Source organism: Salvelinus namaycush, chromosome 12, assembly GCF_016432855.1.
Source record: "Salvelinus namaycush isolate Seneca chromosome 12, SaNama_1.0, whole genome shotgun sequence".
Lineage (NCBI taxonomy): Eukaryota > Metazoa > Chordata > Actinopteri > Salmoniformes > Salmonidae > Salvelinus > Salvelinus namaycush.
Genome location: NC_052318.1, coordinates 41,314,180 through 41,335,655, shown reverse-complemented (window position 1 = coordinate 41,335,655; position 21,476 = coordinate 41,314,180). Strand labels below are relative to the sequence as shown.

General features: G+C 41.7%; 2 protein-coding genes across 2 annotated transcripts; both read right to left on the bottom strand.

Annotated features, from left to right (window-relative positions):
- Positions 1 to 5,367: 5,367 nt before the first annotated feature.
- On the bottom strand, positions 5,368 to 14,269 carry LOC120057228 (cofilin-2-like). Its single transcript, XM_039005763.1, has 4 exons — positions 14,170 to 14,269; positions 6,717 to 7,027; positions 6,528 to 6,604; positions 5,368 to 6,403 (listed from the first exon to the last, which is right to left on the bottom strand). The coding sequence occupies exons 1-4, from the start codon at positions 14,170 to 14,172 to the stop codon at positions 6,291 to 6,293; spliced, it is 504 nt and encodes a 167-aa protein (XP_038861691.1). The 5' UTR covers positions 14,173 to 14,269; the 3' UTR covers positions 5,368 to 6,290.
- Positions 14,270 to 15,337: 1,068 nt separating this feature from the next.
- Positions 15,338 to 17,009, bottom strand: LOC120056591 (putative nuclease HARBI1). Its single transcript, XM_039004784.1, has 4 exons — positions 16,479 to 17,009; positions 16,294 to 16,409; positions 16,086 to 16,197; positions 15,338 to 15,991 (listed from the first exon to the last, which is right to left on the bottom strand). The coding sequence occupies exons 1-4, from the start codon at positions 16,948 to 16,950 to the stop codon at positions 15,621 to 15,623; spliced, it is 1,071 nt and encodes a 356-aa protein (XP_038860712.1). The 5' UTR covers positions 16,951 to 17,009; the 3' UTR covers positions 15,338 to 15,620.
- Between the last annotated feature and the right edge of the window lie 4,467 nt (positions 17,010 to 21,476).

Sequence of the window (21,476 nt, the reverse complement as noted above, 5' to 3'; positions counted from 1 at the left end):
CCGTCTTTCGGATGGGATGTTAAATGGGTGTCCTGACTCTCTGAGGTCATTAAAGATCCCATGGCACTTATCGTAAGAGTAGGGGTGTTAACCCCGGTGTCCTGGCTAAATTCCCAATCTGGCCCTCAAACCATCATGGTCACCTAATAATCCCCAGTTTACAATTGGCTCATTCATCCCCCTCCTCTCCCCTGTAACTATTCCCCAGGTCGTTGCTGCAAATGAGAACGTGTTCTCAGTCAACTTACCTGGTAAAATAATGTTAAAATTAAAATACAAGGGGCCTCCCGGGTGGCGCAGTGGTCTAGGGCACTGCGCCACCAGAGTCTCTGGGTTCGCGCCCAGGCTCTGTCGCAGCCGGCCGCGACCGGGAGGTCCGTGGGGGCGACGCACAATTGGCATAGCGTCGTCCGGGTTAGGGAGGGTTTGGCCGGTAGGGATATCCTTGTCTCATCGCGCTCCAGCGACTCCTGTGGCGGGCCGGGCGCAGTGCGCGCTAACCAAGGGGGCCAGGTACACGGTGTTTCCTCCGACACATTGGTGCGGCTGGCTTCCGGGTTGGAGGCGCGCTGTGTTAAGAAGCAGTGCGGCTTGGTTGGGTTGTGCTTCGGAGGACGCATGGCTTTCAACCTTCGTCTCTCCCGAGCCCGTACGGGAGTTGTAGCGATGAGACAAGATAGTAATTACTAGCAATTGGATACCACGAACATTGGGGAGAAAATGGGATAAAAAAAAAAAAAAAAAAAAAAATACATAACAAAATGTGGAAAAAGTCAAGGGGTCTGAATACTTTCCAAATGCACTGTATCTGATGTGAGAGAAGCTTCTATTGAACAACACTCTTTGGGTTCTATTGGATAAATAACTCTCCAACCATGTGATGGCGGGTGATGTAAAGCCATAGCAAGTGATTCTTTTCAATAACAATTTATGATTAATAACATCAAAGGCTGCACAGAAATCTAACGATACAGCTTCAACTATCATCTTATTATCCATTTACTTTAACCAGTCATCAGTCATCTGAGTCAGTGCAGTACAAGTTGAGTGCCCTTCTCTATATGAATGCAAAGTCAGTAGTTAACTTATTCTCTGAGAAATAGCATTGTATTTGTTCAAACACAATTCTCTACATCAGTGTAATAAGAACAGGCAGCAAACTGATTGGGCAGCTGTTAGATCCAGCAAAGGGTGCTTTACAATTTTTAGGCTGTGGAATTACTTTAGCTTCCTTCCCCGCCTGTGGACACACACACTCCTTTAGGCTTTGGTTAAAGATATAGCAAATAAATACAGTCTCCTACCATTCTCAATAGTTTCCCATCAATGTTGTCTATACCTGGTAGCTTGTCATTATTAGGTGGATGACAATTGTTTTTCCACCTCTCCCACACTAACTTGACCAAATTTTAAAAAGCAATCATTATTTAATATGATGGTTCACTGTTCAATGTTGTCATTTCACTTCTTAGTTTTTCCTCTTTACTAGTAAAATAGTAATTGAAATGATTGGCAACATCGAAAGATTTTGTTATAAATGACCCATCAACTTCAATGAACGATGGAAATGAATTGGGTTTTCTACCCATGATATCATTAAATGTACTCCAAAGTCTTTTTCCATTGTGTTTTATGTCATTTATCATGTTTTGGTAATATAATTTTTGTTAACCTTAGTCACAACATTTCTAAATGTACAGTATGTCAACCAATCAGCTGAACAGCCTTATTTGTTTGCCACCAATTTTGCATAATTTCTTTGAACCATACAATTGTTAAATTAATCACCAATCCAGGAGGCTCTAACAGCTCTCACAGTTAGTTCCATGCTTGTCAACAATTGGCTATTAATTTACAAATACTTCCAGTGCTGCAACTGGATTCACTTCCTCATACACATCAGACCAACATGTTTTACACATTCAACAAAAGAGCCCTGAGAAAACATTTTGTATGATCTCTTATAAATTACTTTAGACCCACCCATATGGAAAATAATCCTGAAAATTAAATTAGAATCTTGTTTGGCAGAAGAAGATAATTCGTACAAAAATCGAAATAAGTTATCTCAGAAGGATCTGGTAAGATTTTGTCAGTGTTGTATTTGTATATGTGTTAACTTATATGTCTTATATGACATACACCATTGAATACATGATTGTGGTGAATTTCCTACATAGATATGGTATGACATATTTGAGAAGATATATGAATTATGACTCATCTATGAATATTATAAGAAAGATGTATGTTCTACAAAATAAATGCTTTCCTTATGGGTTTCACATAGTTTTTTTACAAGTCAACATATAAAAAAACATGAAAGTTACTATATAGACTACATTACCAAAAGTATGTGGACACCTGCATGTCGAACATCTCATTCCAAAATCATGGACATTAATATGGATTTGGTCCACCCTTTGCTGCTATAACAGCCTCCACTCTTCTGGGAAGGCTTTCCACTAGATGTTGGAACATTGCTGCAGCTTCCATTCAGCCACGAGCATTTGTGATGTCGGGCACTGATGTTGGGCGATTAGGCCTGGCTCGCAGTCTGCGTTCCAATTCATCCCAAAGGTGTTTGATGGGGTTGAGGTCAGGGCTCTGTGCAGGCCAGTCTATTTCTTCCACACCGATCTTGACAAATCATTTCTGTATGGACCTCACTTTGTGCACAGGGCATTGTCATGCTGAAATGGGAAAGGGCCTTCCCCAAACTGTTGCCACAAAGTTGGAAGCATAGAATCATTTTCAATGTCATTGTATGCTGTAACGTTTAGATTTCCCTTCACTGGAACTAATGGGCCCGAACCATGAAAAACAGCCCCAAAACATTATTCCCTCTCCAGCAATCTTTACAGTTGGCACTACACATTCGGGTAGGTAGTGTACTCCTGGCATCCGCCAACCCCAGATTTGTCCGTCGGACTGCCAGATGGTGAAGCGTGATTCATCACTCCAGAGAACAGCACTTACAGTTAATTGGGGCAGCTCCAGCAGGGCAGAAATGTAACAAACTGACTTGTTGGCGGCGCCACGTTGAAAGTCACTGAGCTTAGTAAGGCCAATCTAATGCCAATGTTTGTCTATGGAGATTGCATGGCAGTGTGCTCGATCTTATACACCTGTCAGCAACGCTTGTCTGAAATAGCCAAATCCACTAATTTCAAAAGGTGTCCACATACTTTTGTATATATAGTGTACATTTTCATGTATGAGTTCCCATGGTTAAGCCTGGACAGCACCTCCCACTGGACATTTGATTTAACTGGAGCTATGCCTTTGGTCTCCCATCCAGAGTTTTAAACATGTCCAGCCCTGCTTAGCTTCAATGTTTGTCACTGACTTTTACCAATGTGCTATGTTGCTAACCAGTCAATATTCAGGTCACCCAGAAAATAGGCAGCTCTTATAACATCACACACATTATCAAGCATTGCACACTAACTGTGTTATCCAAATACTGAGTGTTAGCACTTGTTGGCCTACAGCAGCTTCCCAAAAGGGGCATTAGATGAGGCAGGTGAACTTGCAACCACAACACTTCAACATTTGACAGGAGATCCTCCCTAAGCTTCACAGGAATATGGCTCTGAACATATACAGCAACACCTCCCCCATTGACATTCCTGTCTTTTCTGTAGATGTTATATCCTTGTATTGCTACTGCTGTATCAAAGGAATTATCTAAGTGAGTTTCAGAGATGGCCAGTATATGAATGTTATCCAATGTTAGCAAGTTACTGATTTCATTAACCTTATTTCTAAGGCTACATATATTAATATGGGCTAAATCTTAGCCCTTTCCTGGGTAGCTTATCGGAGATAGATGAACAATAACAAAATAATACATTGTTTGGCTAGAGTCAGTGGCCGTGTCCGAATACCCATACTTGCATCCAAAATAGGCCGTTTGAGTATTCGAAAAATAAAGTTTAATAGTATGCAACATTTTGAAAAATTTATACTTTAAATGCCCACATGTCATACTCATTTCAGCTTTGACAACAGCTGATAACTTTGATACGAGCATGCGCTACCAAAATCAACAAATAGTGGGAAACAATGCAATCACGTATGGCACATTCTCATTACGCCAAAATAGAATGTTTAATAGTATGCTACATTTAGAAAATCGAGTATGGTTTAAATGCCAGGATTTTAAACTAATTTCACCTCTATCTAGTAGAATTCGATGCACACTTTTCCAGAATGCATTGGAAGATGTGGGCTGCGGGTGATTGGCTACTTGAAGAGAACTAGAGCCTAACAAAACTAGGCTACTTAATTGGGAAAATGCCCAAAGCTTCTGCGGTGGAGTTCAAATGTTGTCAAAGTAGTTTTTGTTCTTAAAATGATAGAGATTTGCATCGCAGGCTACATTCTCGATAACACAAGTATTTTTAAAGTGGATTTCTGCTTTGTCACTGATAAGTGTTTTTTTCTTAGCCTTCATCAGAGCTTTTAAATTAAATAGTAAACCATCTTCTGATTCCTGAATGTGTCAGCTCTGGGGACTCGACATCAGTAACGCAGCTGCGTCCCATGTTAATCAAGCTATTTGATTGAATTTATATGTTATAGCACTACGGTATCACTAATGTGTCAAAATGGAGCATGTTTGTCTTCAGTCCTTTAAAAATTAGAATAGATGGGCTATTGGCCACTGTGTTATAGGTTGAATGTGAAAGTTTGCCTATACATCTTCAGAGTTTAGAGAAAGCATTAAAATTGGAAATGAGCTATTATCAGCCTCGTTAATGCGATGCATGTCTACTGAATTTGAAAAATCCCCCCGCACTCAACCCCACCTACTCAATTTAGAGCCGCGGCACACTTACTAAACAGTATGCAGTTTATATATGTAGTACGTTAGTATGGATATTCCGACATGGCCAGTCAATTTAGTGTCAGTTGGCGTATGTCACATTGGGCTGATGCTACTGCCCTGGTTTCAAGGGCTCTCACTCCTGCCAGGCTTTTGGGAGGTCGGGTGGACAACGGTCCTCACGCTCTGGCATCTTTAATATCTGGGATAAGTTCTTATGTCGCTTATGCCTGGAGACAGCCCTGGATGGGTCTCTTTTGCGTGAATGGAGCCAAAGACTACAGCTCACCGAAAAGACCCAGAATACCCATCACTAGTGGGGATATACCACTTAGCCAAAAATTGCATGCCCTGTACACTTTTCCCCCACTGAGCTGTGTGGGCTATTAAATGTAAACAATTAATAAAAAAAATGCACCATGAATAGACTAATAATTTGCTAATATATTGATGCATCCAAATAGACTCAGTTGAAAAATGTAAAAACTTAGGCAAGAATGGACAATAGGCAAAGAAAACATGTTACAGGCAGCAGCTAGTAAACGTAAGTGCATTTTCTTTATTTAGACAGAAGGAGACAAAAACAGAATACCCACATATACATCCACACTTTACTTGCTCTCATAGGCTTCTTCCAACTTGAGCCACCCACACTACTACATACCCCTGACTCCATATTGTTAAACCGTCAAGTGATCCCTGTTCAAGCTGTTCTGAAATTTCATCATGAAATAAGGAATGTATTTTTTGTACACAGCTCATTTACTGTTTGTACACAGGTTTTGGAAATAACTTAATAGAATAAGGTCACGTTTTGGAATTTTACTGGAAGCATGCTGGAAAATAAAACTAGATTTAGCTAGACATGCTAAAGAATAACTAATTTGGCAATACAGGAAATACGTGTGAACAGAGTGCATAAATTAAGCCAGTGGGTTGGTCATAGGCTTGATCGTTAGTTTCTTTCATCTGCCTGATCCAGACACCCCTCCATCAAACAAAAGACATAACCAGTATTCATTTGTAAAAAAAAAAAAAAAAAAAAAAAGTCATTCTGTAAAACCCATTTGGTTCATTAGTTGGAAATTGCAAGGGCAAATTTTCTCCCATTAGATTTCATTCTTCATGAGTTTGGAAATTGCAAGGCCAATCTCATAAATGGTGACAAATCTTCATCTATTTTGTCATAATCCTTCATCACAAATTGCCATATAAGACGCGTCTGTGTTCTTCATTGTGACAAGTGGAATGATAACCACAATTTTAAACCATGAAACAGCATGCTTGATTTTTCTCCACACAACAACACCCCACCCCCAACCCCCTCAAATTTGTACTCTAAACCCCCTCACCTAATTCCTTATGTTATCATTCTGGAATGAACAGCCATACCCACGGGATTTAAAACTCTGTTTTTTTTCCTTTCCCTGTAGGCCTCAGATCATACCCGAGACGGGATTTATACAGGCCCACCTTCAAGGGTGACCACTGACGAGCCTCCAAGCTTCTCTGCTAAGGTTCGCCGATCTTTGATGTCCTCCAAACCGTTAACTTGCCATTCATGCTTGATACCTACAATTGAGCAAAGTGGTCAAATGTGAAGAAAAAAAACCCACAAATGAAATAAGTACCCTAGACACTCACACAGCGGTTGGACAGTATTATGATTCTTTCAAACTAAAAACATAGCGCTCACCTGTGAATTTCTTTTTAATGGCATCCTTTGAGCTGGCGTAGATCATTTTGCTCTTCAGTGGAGCACCTTCTGGGGCCCTGAGATACAGAGAACAGGCGAGATGACCACAGGAGATGACCACAAGGTTCTGTATTCCTCGTTGTAGTCAAACTGACTTTTTAAACCCAGTGCTTAACAGATGACACTCACCAGAAGATGAAGACCAGGTCCTCTTTCTTGGTCTCCTTGGTCTCGTAGGTGGCGTCATAGAGGGCGTAGCGACAGTCGTCTGCGGGCAGCATCTTGACAAAGTGCAGGTAGGGGTCTGCGATGGTGGTACCCACGTCGCCAGTCAGGATCTCCTTACCCGATTCAAGGACGATGTGTTTCTTGTCCTCGCTCAGGCAGAACAGCACCGCCTTCTTCCGCTTCTTCTTCTCGTCCTCGTTCGCCTGGGCCTTACGCACCTTCATCTCGTTGAAGACTGTAATAACTTCATCGGTCACTGTCACCCCAGAGGCCTAACAAGAAAAACTGTCTTTAATGCATCATGTACCCAAGAAATCCATGAATTTCATAAATCACTATGCCATTGCACTGCTAATTTGAGCATCTTACACCTGCACTGTCCATATCAGTTGACTTTAAGGTGCAAGAAAAGATTGAGCAACTGTCATCAGTTACAGTGCCGTCAGTAAGTATTCACAGCCCTTGACTTATTCCACTATTTGTGTTACAACCCGAATTCAAAATAGGTCAATCATTTCCCCACCCATCTACACACAATACCCCATAATTTACAAAATGTAAACATAAGTAGACATTTTTGCTAATCTATTGAAAATGAAATACAGAATTCTCATTTACATAAATATTCACACCCCTATGTCAATACATGCTACAATCACCTTTGGCAGCAATTACAGCTGTGAGTCTTTCAAGGTCTAAGAGCCTAAGAGTCTAAGAGCTTTGCACACCTGGATTGTACAATATTGCACATTCTTTTTTTTTTTTAATCTTCAAGCTCTATCAAGTTGGTTGATGATCAGTCTTGCAATAGATTTAAGACAAATTAAGTCAAAAGTAAGCCACATTCAATGTCTTGGTAAGCAACTCGTGTATATTTGGCCTTGTGTTTTAGGTTATTAACCTGCTGAAAAGTGAATTTTCCTCCCAGTGTCTGTTGGAAAGCAGACAACCAGGTTTCATTTAGGATTTTGCCTGTGCTTAGCTCTATTCCATATCTAAGCATCCTAAAAAACTCCCTTGTCGATAAAAAGCATACCCATAACATGATGCAGCCACCACTATGATTTGCCGCAAACATAACATTTTGTTTTAAGGACTTAGTGAATTTCTTTGCCACAGTTTATGCAGTTTTACTTTAGTGTCTTATTGCAAAAACAGGATGCATGTTTTGGAATATTTTTATTAGTTTAGTATTGTGGAGTAACTACAATGTTGATCCATCCTCAGTTTACTCACATCACAGCCATTAAACTCTGTTTTAATGTCTCCATGATGAAATCCCTGAGCATTTCCCTTCCACTCCAGCAACTGAGTTAGGAAGGATGCCTGTATCTTTGTAGTGACTGGGTGTATTGATCCACCACCCAAAGTGTATTTAATAAATTCACCATGCTCAAAGGGATATTCAATGTCTGCTTCTTATTTCACCCATCTACCAGTAGGTTGCCTTCTTTGCAAGGCATTGGAAAACCTCCCTGGTCGAATCGGTGTTTGAAATTCACTGCTTGACTAAAAGACCTTACAGATAATTGTGTGTGGTACAGAGATGAGGTAGTCATTCAGAAATCATGTTAAACACTATTATTGCACACTATTATTGAGTCCATGCAACTTATTATTGGAGTTAAGCAAAGTATTAACCCTGAACTAACTTAGGTTTGCCATAAAAAAAGGGATTGAATACTTATTTACTCAACATTTTGGCTTATATTTTTAATGAATTTGTTAAAACATAATTCAAATATTTTGACCAAGAAGAAAATAACTCTTCAAAGAACAGGATGTCCAGTAGCTAACATTGTTTGCATTTGCACGTCCTCTTTTCTCTCCCAAAGCAGTGGTTACAGCACTTGGTCCATTCTTTCTTATCATGGTTGTGCTGATGAAGAAACCCATACCTTTTGAGCGGAGGGAATGTTAAGCCTCGTTCACATTACCCATAAGCACTCCGTTAGGTTACATTACGGTGTGGCCCGTACATATCGTTATGTAGCCCATTTCATTATGCTGCAAGTCATCTTCATGGAGTCCTGCCCCGCTACGGAACAGACAAGTGTAGTGTTTCTAACGCAAGATGGAGAGCCCGTCTTGTTTTGGGAGATTCTAAAATATAACCGTTTCATTCAAAACAGGATTAACATACCATTTCAGGTGATAAAACATGGTTTTGTTGAGTTACTTTTCCCTCAACATGTTTTTATAAATGTATAGCAAGTCAAGCAAGTTCGCAATGCAGAGCATGTATGACATCCGTCGCAAATTTGCAGTGTGCTTATGGTAAAGCCTTGTTCACATTACCCATAAGCACTCCGTTACAGTGCGGCGGATGTCATTCATTTCAAATGGGGACATCCATAGCGGAGTGGAATCGTAAAGCCCCCTTATGGTTCAAGGCTCCGTTGCGAGACGGCCGCCACACTGACATTTTACAAACTTTGCGGCGTCTTCAGTCCAGCCAGAGTCAGTCAAAAACTTTGAAGTTACAAAACCACAGATGAAAATGTGGTTTTCGGTGATGGCTTTATGGGATAGCTAGTAACTTGCAAACAATGACCCATTCCTATAAGTGAGTACTATTTTAATAGTAATGTTAAAAATACACATTGGCTGCTAAGCCAATTCTATTAAAAAAAATTGTGATTTAAAGACAATTGTTTTTTATGATAATTATTACAGCTAGCGTCTGGAACGAGCTGCAACAAACTCAAACTGGACAGTTCTCAATCTCTTCATTCAAAGACTCAATCATGGACACTCTTACTGACAGTTGTGGCTGCTTCGCGTGATGTATTGTCTCTAACTTCTTGCCCTTTGTGCTGTTGTCTGTGCCCAATAATGTTTGTACCCTGTGCTACTGCCATGTTGTGTTGCTGCCATGCTGTGTCGTTGTCTTAAGTCTGTGTGTTTTGTCTTATTTTAATTTAATAAAATGTTTCATGTTTAATCCCAGCCCCCGTCCCCACAGGAGGATTTATGCCAGGCTGTCATTGTAAATAAGAATTTGTTCCCAACTGACTTGTTGCTCTACAATCTACCCAGCTATAAAGTTAAACGAAACTTAGGAAAAAGTAATTAAACAAAACATGGTTCATTATCATCTGAAACAATATATTTATTCTGGCCATATTTTGCAATCTCCCAAAATAAAGGCAATGGCTAACGAGAGGCTCTCCTCTATTTAGCGTTACCAACACTACAATTAGCAGTGGGGAGTCTACTACAAAATAATAGATTCCTCGACCGTCAATTGCCATTTCTGGGTGTCAAGCTTAGGAGTCAATTGCTAGCGGAATCTAAGATTCAGTATTTCTGCAATTGTGGCAACTATTTTCCGTAGTTTACTTCGAGAACAAACTCTTCCATCTTCCACAGCAAAGAAAGAGCAAGCTAGCGAGGGAAAGAGATGGGAGGGGCACAGCCAGAACTGTGCATTGGTAATCAAAAGTAACGTAAACTCGTACATCGCCTTGGTCCGTACAACTGCCCTTATATTAGCGCCCCAAAAATGCAATACTTCCAGATCAACTGTAATGTCAATACCATTGTAAAGCACAATTTCTCCCCTTTCCAACATGATCAATTACATGACCTAAACGCTGCCTGTTTCTGCATAATTCAAGCAGGCAATGAGCCCCGTCGGGTCTTTTTAAAAATGGCGGGTGGGGAAGCGAAACTAATGCGTGATAGTGAGAAGGAGCGAGGTTGTGGGAAAATTGCTTTTTTCCCCCCACTCGATCTGTCCAACTTATCGTCTCTAAAATGTAAATAAAACACTATAAAGACTTTATATAATGTGTCATTACATACCTATTTGAAGGTTTGTGTCGAATTTGAATCGGGTTTTTAGGACGGTGCTAAAGTGATCTTAGAAGTAAACAGCGGCTTTGAGAATGATGATCGCATGCAATGACGCAAAAAATGACTAGGTATCCCCCCTTACTCCGTCACTGTCCATTTCTCATTTTTAAACGATGAGAGAAGTGCTACACCTGGTGGAGAGAGATTGTAAGACAGAAGTAGTTGCTTTATGCGTGCTGTACGTTACGCCATGACACGTCACGATGTAACGGAGGGTCCGTTTTTTCAACTTTTCTCCAATACTATAGAGCCATTACCATGTCGATCAACGCTTGAATAGAAACCTAGTTCACACCCCCGATTTTTAAGTCAACACAGTCGCTACAGTCCCATTAGTTTTCTTTGTAGCCTCGTTTGAATGTTGTGGCTGCGCACATTTGTATGGAATGGGGTGAGTTTACATTAGTAGGCTATCGAAATGCTATATTTCGCAATTTCTTGCACAAGTTCACTAAAGGAGGGACTATCATTGAGTAGGCTGAGCTATTCTACACGCAACAGACCGACGACCAAACACACCAGCATTTTCATTGCGAAGAGAAAGAGGAGCAGGCGAGTCAGAGAGAGTCAGAACCGTGGGCATAGGCTATAGCGCCGTCATCTGCATTTATCAATGAGTATGGCTAAAATAAACGTCAGTGCCAGTGAATTGAAGTTGAACATCGCCAAATGTGTCAGTTAAATTAAGCCTAATGTGCAATAAAAAGTATACCCTATAGCTTTTAATGAAACCCTGGCTGGCTGTTTAAGTCTTAGGTCAGGGCTCTCCAACACTGTTCCTAGAGAGCTACCTTTCTGTAGGTTTTTGCTCTAACCCCAGTTGTAACTAACCTGATTTAACTTATCAAACAGCTAATTATTAAATCAAATGTGCTAGATTAGGGTTGGAGTGAAACCCTACAGGATGGTAGCTCTCCACGAACAGGTATGGAGAGCCCTGTCCTAGGCAATTGATCGCAAAGCAGCATCCTTGCTAACCTTTCTGGAAATGGCAAGTTCAGTTTCTTATCTATAAACAGTCAAGTGCAAATACGGTTCAAAAGCTCAAATCAGCAGGATGTGGGGCATTGTTATAAGGCAGGACGTCTACCATAGATGGATCACTACAATAATGATTATGATCACACTTCAATGTAAATATTATGTGGAGACCTATACATTTGGCAGCCAAGCATGAGTTATCAGTGAAGCCTATTATCGTCTAGACATGACGTTGAAATATCTTAGCGTCTACAATAAAAATCTACAGATTTCCATCATAAGTCAATTAAATTTGAAAAAAGTAAGAATTACTGAGAGCAAAGAAAAACAAATCATGTGTGAATCGCCCTCTGGAATAACGCACAAGCTTCGATAATCATTACAAAACCAAAGTGTAGTAATAGCCGTCTGAATATGGCTATAACATGGCAAAGAATAGGCTTATCAGCTAGAATTGACTCCAACCACAAGAGTTGGAGTCAACTCAAATCCTGGAGTCGTGCACAACTAACTAGAATCGGAGCGGCTCGAGAGTTTAATTTCCTTGGTGTCCTCAAACTATCTTGGTTCAAACACACCAAGAGAGTCGTGAAGTCCAGGTCCACAAGGCTCCTTAACAGCTTCTACCACCAAGCCACAAAACTGCTGAACAATTAATCAAACGGCCAACCAGACTATTTTCATTGACACCCCACCCCCTTTTGTTTTTACACTGCTGCTACTTGCTATTTGTTATCTATGTGTAACGGATGTGAAATGGCTAGCTAGTTAGCGGGTACGCGCTAGTAGCGTTTCAATCAGTTACGTCACTTGCTCTGAAACCTAGATGTAGTGTTGCCCCTTGCTCTGCAAGGGCCGTGGCCTTTGTGGAGCGATGGGTAACGATGCTTCGTGGGCGACCGTTGTTGATGTGTGCAGAGGGTCCCTGGTTCGCGCCCGTGTCGGGGCGAGGGGACGCCGTAAAGTTATACTGTTACATATGCATAGTCACTTTACCCATACCTACATTTATAAATTACCTCGACTAACCTGTACCCCCACACATTGAATCAGTACATATAGCCTCATCGTTCATTTATTATGTTACTTATGTAAATCTTTTCTTAAAACTGCATTGTTGGTTATGGGCTTGTAAGTAAGCATTTCACGATAAGGTGTAGTATACACCTGTTGTATTCAGCACGTGTGCCAATTTGATTTGATTCACAGATAGAACAATGAGCAAGATATTTCACTGGATGTATAAATGTGAAGCATCTGGTTGGTATTTTCACTCACTACTAAATATGGTGATAAGAGAAACCCAGTGGCCGGCAGTGGGGAAGATGGCGTTTTGGTCGACGTTCTGCTTATTTTGTCATCCATTAAACATTTGGTCTCAATACCGTTTTCTGTTTCCAAAACTAGAATCTGTAACAAACAGAGTGGACTGCATTTGGAAACTTCACCCTTCGCCAAAGATACTAAAAAAGTGCATTGTTTAGGAGTGCAAGGGCGAATTTAGCTATTGCACATGTGCACTTCACTAAGCAGGCATTTCCTTACAGAAATATGCAACCAATAGGATCTCACTAGCTCGTGCTTGGCACCTTGTTTGTTCTGCCCACTATGATTAATTTAGTCCCACTGGAAACGACAGGCTCTGGCCTATATTGGGTTAATTATAAAAATGTAAAAAACGAATATTGTCCATTCGGTAGTGGGACAAGAATAAAGATGTACGGCGTAATGAAATACGTCAAGATGTATACGGGGACATTGTGAACGAGAAGAAACACTGGCGCGCGGTTTTATAAGCGCAAGTCAAGTAAGAGGGAAATTGTGGCAGTGTTCCATGGCTTGCTCGTTTGTGCGGCTAACCAACCCTCAATGATCACTGAAATTGTTTAAGTGAACACACGCAGTGAATAATAGACGCCACTGAACAAAGTCCATAGACGTATTTCACCATATTCTATTAACATTGGCAGGTTGATAGCTGGTTATGTTACACTTCCTTGTACTTGCAGTAAGGGTGGGGTCAGCTGGAACAGGCGGTAGTCACCGGTACTAGTAAGGCTAACGCTTCAACACGGCACGGTCTTGCTCTAACATTACCGTTGTTAAATTCAAAGGAAATATAGTAACGTTAGCTGGTTATACTTATCAATTCCAATAGTGGATAGCGTAACGTTAGTTTCCTAACATTTTTTTGCCGTCTTTAATAAGAGGCCTAACAGTTAACAAGGTAGCTTAGGTGGCGACGCGTTAGCTACTACCAAGGACGCCAACATGCACTAGTTCATGCCAGCATTAGTCATGGTTGAGAGATGAAATGCCGAGGGGCTAGGTTAAAACAACTTAACTCTGACAACGAATGACAATGTAATTGAAGTTAACGTTACAAGCCAGTTCGTAAATGTGTGCTCCTAGTTAGTTATCCATCCAGCCAATATTCCTCTATTGTGAAACTATGGTGCGAAATAAAATCATAATTTCATGTTTAACGGGCCAAGTAAGCACCCGTTCCCAATACAGCTACTGTGTATATTTAGGATAACTAAATTACAGCGATTTGAAACAAACGTAACGTTACCATGGTTGGGTCTTTTGTCTATCAGCGTCTGAAATGTCGTTCCTCTTGAGCTCGCACAACACCAGAAACTCAGAACGCGACTGACAGGCAGAGTTTTTCACGGAATGACGTTTCACAGTGGCCACGCCCCCCTACTGTGGTATGGATGTTAAATAAATCCTCAAAATCTGCTATTGGCGCGGGAGAGGGAATATTACTTTAGTGGTGATGGGGAAACTCTATTGGAACATTTTAAGCGGTAGATCGGTTTTTGTGCACTATTTCTATGCTTCCCGTTCTTAAGGTGCATTTTTGCATCTTTTATTTTCAGTTTTGTACACCAGGGGCCTGTTGCACAAAACTAGGATAAGGGATTAAGCCAGGATATCTTGGTGATCCTGGCTCAATTGATCCGTAATCCGGTTGCACTAAAGATGGATAGGGGGCAGGAGGATATGTTATGGTATAAATTACCATGGAGATTTATTCTGTGGAGCTAGCCTGCTCCAGACCAGGCTAAATTCCAGGATCTATTTAATCTCATCCCTAATGTCAGTCAGCAGTCACCACAAATGGAAACCAATAGTTATTTCACTGCTCACTATACATTGTTATCACATATAACTAGACCCACTGTTATTATTTAAACGTTTGTGATCATTAATTTCAATGATTTTGGATAAAAAATGATTTTTAGATGATGTTGCTATCATTAGATAATTTACAGTTTCCCATAGACTATAAGGCTATATATAAAATGATAGAATATTAGGGCCACAGAGGGGAAAAAAACACAAGTCATAATATTGTAACCAGTTGTTTTAAAGGAGGACAGTTGTTAAAATGACAGATGTGGGGCATTTCGTGAAATTGTACTTCAGTATGGTTTCATAAACAAAGACATGCTGATGTGCCAGAATATTAAGTATCACATTGTCATAAGTATCAAAACTGTAAAAACAATATGTAGCTTTTCTGCAGAAAGAACCAGCCTCATAAATTTATGACTTTATCCTTTTTCTTCAGTGTGGCCCTAGTACTCTGTCATATAAACAAATACACATTCCATATGAATATAAAAACACAATGTGTAACATTATGTTCCTTTATTGAATAAGGACAAAACAAAGCAGGTAAACCATCAGCTCCTTTCGAAACTGAAGTCACAGTGACTCTACAAGATGGAAAGCACAGAATCCAAGCATATTATACAAAATGATACATACACATTCAAAGGTCTGTATATAACACACCCTGCATGTCTGCACACTAAAATAAATGCAGGACAAATCCATACACATCAACTGAACAGACAAATGAATGGATGCAGTAGCCTCCCTGCAGCCTTGTATTACACACAGTATACCGCACAAACATCATAAGAGGCCAAATTCGTCAAAAAACGAACCCAAAAAAACCCAAATTCCTCTGCCACCGCAGGACATATTTAACCAAAATTGAAAGCACACATACTAACTAAAATAATTCAACACATATTGGTCCCTCAGCAGCCGACCACTGTCGTCATCAGGGAAGATTGCCGGATTGTCCCAGTCCATGGCTGGTGGCACTCTGGGGGCCCTCTCCTTCCTCAGGCAGGCCACATTGTGGAGGACAGCACAAGCCACAGTAATATCACATGCCCTAACAGGGCTGACCCTTAATTTGTGAAGGCAGTGAAAGCGTGCCTTCAGGAGGCCAAAGGTCATTTCAACTCTGGCCCTGGTCCTGGCATGGGCATGGTTGTAGGCCTGCTGTGCTTCCTGGGGGTCTGTGAAAGGTGTCAGGAGAAAAGGCTGGCAGCCATACCCCCTGTCTCCCAGCAACACACCAGAGAATTCACCTGTCAACACAAAATCTCATCATTACTACCTCATAAACACAGTGATATTCTTGACACAGCCATGATGGTTATAAATAGGGGTTGTGTGGCTTACCTTGTGATAGGCACTGATAGATTTCAGAGGCCCGAAAGATTCTGGAGTCATGGACTGAGCCAGGCCATTTTGCCACAACATTGCTGATCACACAGTCAGCATTGCAGACCATCTGAAATCATAAGATGAGGAATATTACACCAATCAATGCACATCACTGGCAATGCAGAGTGTTCGTCAATGGACAATATCAAAAAGTTATGTTCACCTGAACATTAATGCTGTGAAAGGATTTCCTATTCACAAAATCGGCCTCATGGGCACCTGAGGGGGCTTTTATCCTTATGTGTGTGCAGTCCACTGCACCAATGACATTGGGGAAACCTGTCACACAAAGTAATGAGTATCCTACTATGTGTTAACAGTTGTCCTGTAATTTGTAGATCCTCTTACCTGCAATCCTATAGAACTCCTCTTTGATGTCACAGAGTCTTCTGTGGCCAGGGAAGGAGATGAAGACATCTGCTAATGCTTTGATAGCCAGACACACACTCCTTATTGTGGGGCAAATTGTGGCCTTGTTCAGCTGTTCTGCATCCCCCACTGAGTACAGGAAGGCTCCACTAGCAAAAAAGCGCAAGGCCACACAAACCATTTGCTCCACACTCAGTGCATGGCTCCGTGCAGTGCGGTGCTTAATCCTGGGACCCAGTAGTCTGCATAGATACCTGATGCCATCTGCAGAAAACCTGTATCTTTCATATAGATGGTCATCAGGGAAGGCCAGTGGGTCCAACCGGTCCCTGAAGACCCTTTCTCGCCTGAAGGCTCTCCTCAGCACAAGTGCTTCTTCATCCACCACATCTCGCACGAATGGGCATGCCATTGTCAGAGCAGAAAGGAACACACAATTTTGGGCCTTCATATAGGCTAGTGGCCACACCTGGTGCTGGGGGGGTGGGCAAAAGAGGGCGATGCCTTATAACGATGACTTGGTTGTACTGATTGCTGGGAAAATAAAAAAAAACTTAGAAAGATGCCACCGTCCTGTGTGCTCACAATAAGAGCTCATATGTCATGGCTCACTTGACTTTACGAGAATATACCTAATTTTTATTTTGAGCTGTGTCATCTTCTTGGAGCTGGGGGAGGAAAGAAAAATAATGATTAATACATTTGTGTTACAGTTAGCATACAGTGTACATTGAAGGCATATCTCACCTCCCTCTCAAGTTTTTTTATTTCAAGGTCCAGTTTCCTAATTGTCCTCTTTTTTATTTCGGACTCCAGTGCAAGATTTTCCATCTTTTTCTTCTTGTACTGAATGTCTATGTCTGCCAGTTCTATTTGGCGCCGGAGGTGGTTGCCATACAACTTTCTGATAGCTTGTGAGCTCTGTGAACACAATACAATTAGCGCAGCTGGAATTTGGCAGGATGTGGTGTCCTTTTATTAATACGCACTATGTTGCCAGGCTGGTTTTCCCACTGTATAGCATCTGGGTCCTGTAAAAGAAATTAGATTTTTTGATTTTGATGAGGACTCCTCACCATTGTAGAGTAAATAGTACTTTCACAGTCTTAACATGATACCTCATGCCTTCTGGAATCCAGAGAGATGGTCTCCTCCTCATCATCGTCTCCATCATGTGCTGTTGCTGCTGCACTGGGGCCTTCACCCTATCACATTTAATCGGATTCATATTGAAGCTAGTAGACAAGACATGCCAGGCCTACAGTATGCCTTTGATGGAGTACTCACTGGATCAGCATCGTCTGGTGCTTGTGCTGGTGGCTCTAACAGGAACACAGTGCTGCCAGACACTGCAAGGCAATAGGTAAACCAAAGTCAGACAGTCCAAATTGATTCAATATGAATGTGGTTGTATCCCATGTAGAGATGGAAGGACATACCTTGAATGAAGCGGGTGGCATCTTGGGAGGAACCTATGCTCGTCTCTTTCCCCCCAGGGATCCCCTCTAAGACGGGCCTGCCTTTATTTAGCTCCAAGGCCATGTCCTCTGCTGGGGTAAGGTCAGCCTTTGGTGACCCACCACCCGTGCCTTGTCTGTGGGTATTCTTTTTCACTGCTAAAACAGTACAGACAATGTGTGAGCAGGCACCTTCTGGGTACAATATATGCTTGTGCTTTGTTAAATATTAGTCAGGGACCATACCATTCTGCAGAATGTTCTTGTATTTGATTTTGACCTGCTGCCATGTCCGTTTTGGCCCGTTCATGTTTAATCTACACACACACACACACACACACACACACACACACACACGCACACATTTAATGGAGTCACACTGCAAAAAATTACTTGGTATTTTTGTCTTGTTTTCAGTAAAAATATCAAAAAATGTATCATAGCTTTATACAGTGTGATGGAGTTACTTTACACAATTTCACTCATATCTGCAGTGCATTTCAATTAAAAATTTAACCGTTTCATAATTACAGTACAACTGCATTTTTGGAGATGTGAATTAAATATTTGAATTGTAATTGTGATGTTTCAGCGGAGCGGTGAGTGTGTAATTGTGCACTACTTACGCATTCAGGCGGTCTGCAATACTTTGCCACGCTTTTTCTCTTTGCTTTATCACTGTGGCGGTGTTGCCTTTCTTCTTAATTATATCTTTTACCTCCTCGTATGCCTCCATGAGGATTTGTGCTTCCGACGGGGAAAAGTACGCGGCTCTAGTTGCCATGGTAAATCAGTTAATCTGTGATCTGTGGCGGGGTCTATTTGAGTGAGCCGTGAGCGCGCACCTATCCAGGATTGGTTTCACCTGGCTTAATGAATCCGTGTCTGCTCATCCTGGCTTGGTCTTTGTGCAACCAATTAAGCCTGGACGCACATGTTTTGGCTTCATTGAGCTCAGCTGAGTCATTTATCCCGGATGTCTTAATTCTACTTTTGTGCAACAGGCCCCAGCTTCAAACAGCTGAAATATTTGTGGTTATGGGATTGATTCTCTACACTTTACGTACTTGTTTTGTCACATCAACTGAAATTAGGCAAACTATTCGATTTCTAGCAACCAGGATCTGGCGGAACGATTTCTTTATATATACACACACAGTGAGGCTTTAAAAATATATATTTTTAAATTAAATTTTAGCAGAGAAAAAATAAGAAACTGCTCTTGATAGTATCACTGCTATTTTAATACGCTTTACGTATCGGTCTCAACGCCTTCGTCAGAGCTTTCACAAAATACAATTGAATAAATTTTAGATTAAGGCTGTAATTTAAGAAATATGGAAAAAGTCAAGGGGTCTGAATACTTTCTGAAGGCACTGTATAATCAAGTGGGATGAAACAAATTGGCCACGTATCTACCGCTAGCGACATGTGATACAGCTGCCCGGTGAAGCAAATACTGCCCAGTGGGAATTACAACACCGTTGCACCTGTCATCCACACCGGCTTGATATTACATTAGCTAATTGGCATGGAACGGTGACGTCCAGATGGTGAACAATACTACAAGTTATTTCTCCCTTTCCCATCGAAATAAACATCACTTTCTTTTACAAGTTTTAATTAGCGCCATGCTGTTGTTGTTGCCAGCATAAACGAGGCTCACCAGGACGACTGACTGAACTAACTCCATTCGTCTCCACTCGACTCTCAACTGTGCGACATACGTCATCAATTTGGGCACCAGGCGTGTCCGTATAGCCTCTCCCCATTGGCACCCATTCAAATTAGCCCCAAGCTGGCGTTAAGTCAAATCAAACTTTATTTGCTTCATGCGCCGAATACAACAAGTATAGGTTATCAAAGTAAATTGTCCAGTGGTGATTTTTATGAATTGTTCAGCAGTCTAATGGCTTGGGAGTAGAAGCTGTTGAGGAGCCTTTTGGTCCTAGACTTGGCGCTCCGGTACCGCTTGCCATGCGGTAGCAGAGAAAACAGTCTATAACTTGGGTGACTGGAGTCTCTGACAATTTTATGGTCTTTCCTCTGACACCGCCTATTATATAGGTCCTGGATGGCAGGAAGCTTGGCCCCAGAGATGTACTGGGCCGTTCGCACTACCCTCTGTAGCACCTTACGGTTAGATGCCGAGCAGTTGCCATACCAGGCGGTGATGCAACCAGTCAGGATGCTCTCGATGGTGCAGCTGTAGAATCTTTTGAGGATCTGGGGACCATGCCAAATATTTTCAGTCTCCTGAGGGGGAAAAGGTTTTGTCGTGCCCTCTTCATGACTGTCTTCATTGGTGATGTGGACACCAAGGAACTTGAAACTCTCGACCCGCTCCACTACAGCCCCGTCGATGTTAATGGGGGTCCGTTCGGCCCACCTTTTCCTGTAGTCCACGATCAGCTCCTTTGTCTTGCTCATATTGAGGGAGAGGTTGTTGTCCTGGCACCACACTGCCAGTTCTTTGACCTCCTCCCTATAGGCCATCTCATCGTTGTCGGTGATCAGGCCTACCGCTGTGTTGGAGTCGTGTTTGGCCACGCAGTCATGGGTGAACAGGGAATACAGCAGGGGACTAAGTACACACCCCTGTGGGGCCCCAGTGTTAAGGATCAGTGTGGCAGACTACTCTTACCACCTGGGGGCGGCCCGTCAGGAAGTCCAGGATCAATTTGCAGAGGGAGGTGTTTAGTCCCAGAGTCCTTAGCTTAGTGATGAGCTTCGTGGGCACTATAGTGTTGAACGCTGAGTTATAGTCAATGAACAGCATTCTCACATAGGTGTTCCTTTTGTCCAGGTGAGAAAGGGCAGTGTGGAGTGAGGTTGAGATTGTGTCATCTGTGGATCTGTTGGGGCGGTATGCGAATCGGAGTGGGTCTAGGGTGTCCAGGAGGATGCTGTTGATGTGAGACATGACCAGCCTTTCAAAGCACTTCATAGCTACCAACATGAGTGTCACGGAGCAGTAATCATTTAGGCAAGTTACCTTCACTTCCTTGGGCACAGGGACCATGGTGGTCTGCTTGAAGCATGTAGGTATTACAGACTCGGTCAGGGGGAGGTTGAAAATGTCAGTGAAGACACAGACTGGTAAATCTTGTTCATTCTATTCAATTAAAACACCAAGACTGTTTTCTCATTAGTTGGGAATGTTGTTTGAAATATCAGATACAGCATACTTTGGTGATATCGTTATCAACCTATTGCATACCCCTTAGAAATATACATGTTTGTGTGCAGGGTATGCTATTAGCGTGTTAATTAATTGTTGATTTACTAGTGGCACATGTCACAAAATGTTTCCTATCCATTTTCATTGTGTTAAAAAATAATTAGGTTCCCTAAAAGTTCACTTGTATACACTAAACAAGTATTTGTCCAATCTAGTAGCTGGCGTACTATGGGCATGTTATGCTTTGCAATGTTGATGACAATGAATTATTGATCTACTAGTGCCACATGTCACAACACATCTTTAAACTAGCGTAATCTGGGCATTTTATGGTATGCA

Excerpts from the sequence above, each read along its gene's own strand:
- LOC120056591 (XM_039004784.1), bottom strand. The coding sequence starts at position 16,950 with ATGAAGGCCCAAAATTGTGTGTTCCTTTCTGCTCTGACAATGGCATGC. Across the intron at positions 16,410-16,478 it reads GGAGTTCTATAGGATTGCAG|GTTTCCCCAATGTCATTGGT; the intron begins GTAAGAGGATCT and ends TTTGTGTGACAG. Across the intron at positions 15,992-16,085 it reads CTATCAGTGCCTATCACAAG|GTGAATTCTCTGGTGTGTTG; the intron begins GTAAGCCACACA and ends TTGTGTTGACAG.
- LOC120057228 (XM_039005763.1), bottom strand. Across the intron at positions 6,605-6,716 it reads GACCTGGTCTTCATCTTCTG|GGCCCCAGAAGGTGCTCCAC; the intron begins GTGAGTGTCATC and ends TCTGTATCTCAG. Across the intron at positions 6,404-6,527 it reads CATTAAAAAGAAATTCACAG|GTATCAAGCATGAATGGCAA; the intron begins GTGAGCGCTATG and ends GCTCAATTGTAG.